General features: G+C 43.1%; 1 protein-coding gene across 1 annotated transcript; it reads left to right on the top strand.

The window, feature by feature from the left end:
* Positions 1–1978: 1978 nt before the first annotated feature.
* LOC101566687 (olfactory receptor 2AJ1-like) lies at positions 1979–2590 on the top strand. Its single transcript, XM_004648460.1, has one exon. It carries the CDS (start codon positions 1979–1981, stop codon positions 2588–2590), a length of 612 nt encoding a protein of 203 aa, XP_004648517.1.
* Positions 2591–4872: the final 2282 nt, after the last annotated feature.

Below are 4872 nucleotides of genomic sequence, written 5' to 3'. Positions count from 1 at the left end.
TAAAAACAAATAACTATGAGGTATTTGTAGGTCCCAGTAAAAAACGCACATTTATTTTACAACAAAAAATAAATTTATGATATTCAAATTTGTGAGTCAGTGTTGAAATGTAATTGTTTTGTGATTAATTTTGAAGAGCAGAGAAGATACTGAAGGACAGAACTCTAGATTAAGGCACTTTACATTGAATCATTTGTCTGTGAATGTGTGCATACCTGCAAAAACACGGGCGGCCACAGTAGACACAAGGGAGTGGAAAAAGCAAAGATTGAAGGAACCACTGTGCAAGTGTAAGGGACATGAAGACCTCGAGTTGCCAGCAGAAAGAGACTAGCTCAGTAGTGTTCAATGTTTATGAGATACAATGGACAAAACTATTTTTTTTACTGATATATTGTTATTTTGATGAGATATACATGATACGTATTCCTCTTTTTAATTTTTTTAACAAAATGCAATTTATTCAGAACTGAATGAACAAAATGAATAGATGCTGTCTTCGTAAGTGTATACTTCATTTCTTCCATACTAAAAAAATCTTTAAATCTGTGAACACTTTTATTGTAGTATTTTATCAATTTTCAATATTGTATAAGTTTTACATACGAGTGACTATATCATTAGAGTTGAAAAATTTATTTATAAAATTACTGTCTTTGCTCCTGATATATATTTATTTATTCATTTTTTAAAATTTTATTTTATGGAAAAAGAAAACTCAATGGCATAGCAAAACAATAAGACAGTAACAATAGATAATAGACTGTTTGCCAAAATATTCAGAATGTAAACAGAAAATAAGAATATTTTACAGAAATAACAGACAAAAAAATCACAACATTTTCTGTCACAAAAGTCAAAGAAACATACAAATAAAACGAGATAATTTGCATACAATAAATAATATTGGGACAATAGAATAGGTAATTTCCACATTTGTTGAATATCTTACATCCCATTAGTGAGTCTTATTTCACTTTCTCTCTCTCTTTCCACATAAAACAAGCCATGAGTTATTTAAGCTTGTGTTTTTTAGTTCTTCCAGTAAACACTTTGTTCCCAAGTTCTATCGCTTACATTTAAATCCCTCCAGTGTATTTGCCTTACAGGAGGCCATTGCTGCTGAGACCAGGACACAGTACATCCACTGTGGCGACGAATGTGGTCACTCAGCCGTGCGCTGCAGTTGAGTCGCTGCGGCCCAGCCACATTTCTTCTTGTTCTCTTGCTGAAAGAGAAAATATCAACATATATGCACACATCCATGTCCACATTTGTACAGTTCAGATTACAATAGCTAGGTCTTGGCCACGGTGGGCACGTGTGCATGAACAGTGAATGAGCAACATTCTAAATCATTTTTTGTAGGACAAGAGCATGAAGTGAGGAGAGCCACCCTCTTAAACAAGCTCAAGAGAGATCTTCCTTAGAATGACCAGTGCATTTTGTCCTTTCATCCAACTAACGCCATTGAAGCAATCTTATGAGCCAGATGATGCCTAGGCCTTTGTTTTCGTCCAGGGAAGGGAGCAAACATATTTAAAAATGAGGTAAAAATTCTGGTGGAGAGAATGAAAAAGAAGAGTATAACCAACTGAGGTTTATAATTCCATATGACAGAAGGTGAGAGGGGTCAGGGAGAATCAGGGGTTAACAGGGCAAAGGGGAGACAGGGGTGCCTGCTCCAGGCCACACCTGGGAAAGGAGGAAACGAGAGTAGAGCTACAGAATGAATCAGGACCTGGAGCCTCGCGTGGGAGCTCTGGGTGCATTCAGCATGCTAAACCTCACCAGGTCAGGGAAAGGAACAAACACCCATCCTGAAATCGTCGCTGTCATAAACCTGTCTGATAGAGCTGGGGGTGCATGCAGAATACGGCACAAGTGCATGTATGTTACATAGACCCACGTGAGGTTACCATTTAACTAATTCTTATCCTTTACATTTTATTTTTTTAATAAAACACAGAAACGCAGGATGAGGGATGAGAATCAGACGTCCAGCAGCGACTTCACCCTCGTGGGGCTGTTCTCCTCCTCGCGAACCAGCCTGGTCTCCTTCTCCTCCCTGTGCGTCATTTTCGTCCTGACCCTGGCAGAAAACGCCCTCCTGATCCTGCTCATCTGCAGCGACTCCCGCCTCCACTCCCCCATGTACTTCCTGCTCAGCCATCTCTCCCTCATGGAAATCTTGCACGTTTCCAACATCGTCCCCAAGATGGTCTCCAACTTCCTGTCTGGCACCAGGACGATCTCCTTTGCAGGCTGTGGATTCCAGGTCTTCCTGTCCCTCACCCTGCTCGGTGGCGAGTGCCTTCTCCTCGCGGCCATGTCATATGATCGCTATGTGGCCATCTGCCACCCCCTGCGCTATGCCACGTTCATGAGTGACAGAGTCAGTGTGCTGCTGGCTGCGGGGGCCTGGCTGGTGTGCACCCTCAACTCCACTGTGCACACAGCGTATGCCCTACACTTTCCCTTCTGTCACTCAAGGGCCATTGACCACTTCTGCTGGAACTCGCAAGCTCGAGTGGTAGCCAGCATATGCCTAAGAAGGAATCCTGAAAAGAGGCCACTGCTACCTGTTTGAGAGTCGTAGGCTACTCCAGTGAGACACCACAACCTTGTCCCTGTTGCTTCCACAAATCTTGGGTGCATGTGCACAGCCTTCATGCACAGCTAAACCTTTTTGCAATAAAAGGCTGCCATCAAAGTCTCTGCTTGCGTGCACTGACTGTAGATGAGACTCAGACAGTGCTGAGGGCACTTAGGTCCTAGGGCAACTACTGGGCCATCTGCACCCTGAGACATGGCTAGAGACAAACTGAGGAAGAAAATCAAATGTCCTCTGTTCTTCCTGATGCATCAGGAGTTCTAATGTCCTCTTCTTATTTATGGTGTTATGAATGAAATTTGAGTGTAAAAATTGAAAATAGTTAAATGTGCTGAATACTAATGACTTGTATGACCTGTCTGAAAATGAAGTTAGACTGAGTTCAAAAATTCTATACTGTGATAAATATTTGCACACAGACACACACACACACACACACACACACACACACACACACCTCATTGCATTATTTAGGTTTCATACTCTCTTCCTTTAGCAGGAACTAAGCTGCGAGCACCAGATCCCATGCCAGCCGGGCATGTTGGTGTCCGAGGGGCAGGTTGTCCCTCATCACTGCCTAGCAGAGGGTGCTCAGGCTGCCCCTGTCTCTAGTGTGTTTGGGTGGAGAGGCTATGAGTGCTCCATGGGTTCTGCTCAGAACACAGCCAGGTCCTGACCTAACTCCTGCCTGTGGTCATGCATATGAGGTCAGGTGGGGCCCCCAGAACTGAGACTTCCCTGGGACCTGGGCCACAGCTCCCCAGCGTCACTAACACAAGTCTGGGTGAATTTTTGGCTTGGATTCTGCAGTGATGACCAGGACTCGATTGGACAGCGAATAGGTGGTGCTGAAGGGATTTCCCCACAGGAATCCTCTCTGGCACCTGCACCCTCCCCACATGGGCATCTCAACTCCTCCACTGCACAGAAGGGCCCTGTGCTCTAGTGAAGAGCTGAGTGCAGAGCACACCATGGTTTGTTCTGACCAGTTTTAAAGGTGGTGACAATAAAGCACAAAGTTGTCTTTCACATCCCCAATGTGGGAAGTCTCAGTAAGAAAACAGTCATAATCAAGAGTGCAGCAGTAGGGCCAGGGAGATGGCTCAGAGGAATAAGAGCTTCCCTGGCAAGCGCAAGGCCCTGAGTTCAATCCCTGGTTCCGCAAAAAAAACAAACAAACAAAAAACAAACAAACAAAAAACCATGTTTATTTGGGCTGGGGAGATGACTCAGTAGAATAAGCGCTTCACTGGCAAGCACAAGGGCCTGAGTTCAATCCCCGGTTCTGCAAAAAAAAAAAAAAAAAAAAAAAGTGCAGCAGTGAGAAACAGACACTGGGAACAATTGGATAGAACGTGGAGCCCAGAGAAATCACATGAGTGGTTGCAGTATTCTGCCCAGCGTGCTCATCACATGGGGGGCGGGGAGGCTGGCACTTCCAGGAACCAATGAACTTGAGCCACTGCAGATCAGAGACACCCACTGAATGACTAAATCAGTGAACTTCTTGAGAGAAACACAGTTTTCATACATAATCTCTGTTCTCTGCAATAGGAAGGATTTCATAAGTCAGACAGCAAGATCACAAGTCAAAAACATATTCACTATATTATGTTAAAAATTTATTCTTTTACACTAAGAAAAAATTTCAAGGCAAGGCAAGGATAACCAGTTTATTTGGAGAAGTATTTGTAAAAAGTATAGTGTGCAAAAAAGGAAGAATGTATAAAAATTTTTCTGACAGAAAATCAACAATTATTAACAAATGCAAAACCTCATAGTTTTTGTAAGTCAGGAAGGCTGGGATGTAGAGCACCTGTGTAGCTCTCCCGAGCCTCCTGCTTTACTGTCCAGCGTGATGCAGGAATGGGTGTTTGCTTTGGTCACACTCTTCCTTGAAGAAGATGCACAAATGGCTGGTTGGCAGGTGATCAGGTGATTAATTGTTAATTATCAAGATGAAAATCAGAACTGTATTGAAATATGTCTTCAAACATAGTTAGAAACCTGTTATCAAAATGAGAAAGAAAAAAGATAAAGAAGGAAAGAAAGGACAGGAGGGAGGAAGAAGAGAGAGAGAGAGAGAGAGAGAGAGAGAGAGAGAGAGAGAGAGAGAGAGAGAGAGAGAGAGAGAGAGAGAGAGAGAGCAGGAAGAAAGGCAGGAAGAAAGCAACAAAGAAAGACTGAAGATGTCAGGTGTCAGTATGGTGACAGGAGTTTGGTGCATGCCAGTGGGAGTTTAGACTTGGCATACACTG

Source organism: Octodon degus, unplaced genomic scaffold (genome assembly GCF_000260255.1).
Source record: "Octodon degus isolate 3935 unplaced genomic scaffold, OctDeg1.0 scaffold00414, whole genome shotgun sequence".
Lineage (NCBI taxonomy): Eukaryota > Metazoa > Chordata > Mammalia > Rodentia > Octodontidae > Octodon > Octodon degus.
This window is presented reverse-complemented; position numbering and strand designations above follow the sequence as displayed.

Coding starts and splice junctions, on each gene's coding strand:
- LOC101566687 (XM_004648460.1), top strand. CDS start 1,979: ATGAGGGATGAGAATCAGACGTCCAGCAGCGACTTCACCCTCGTGGGG.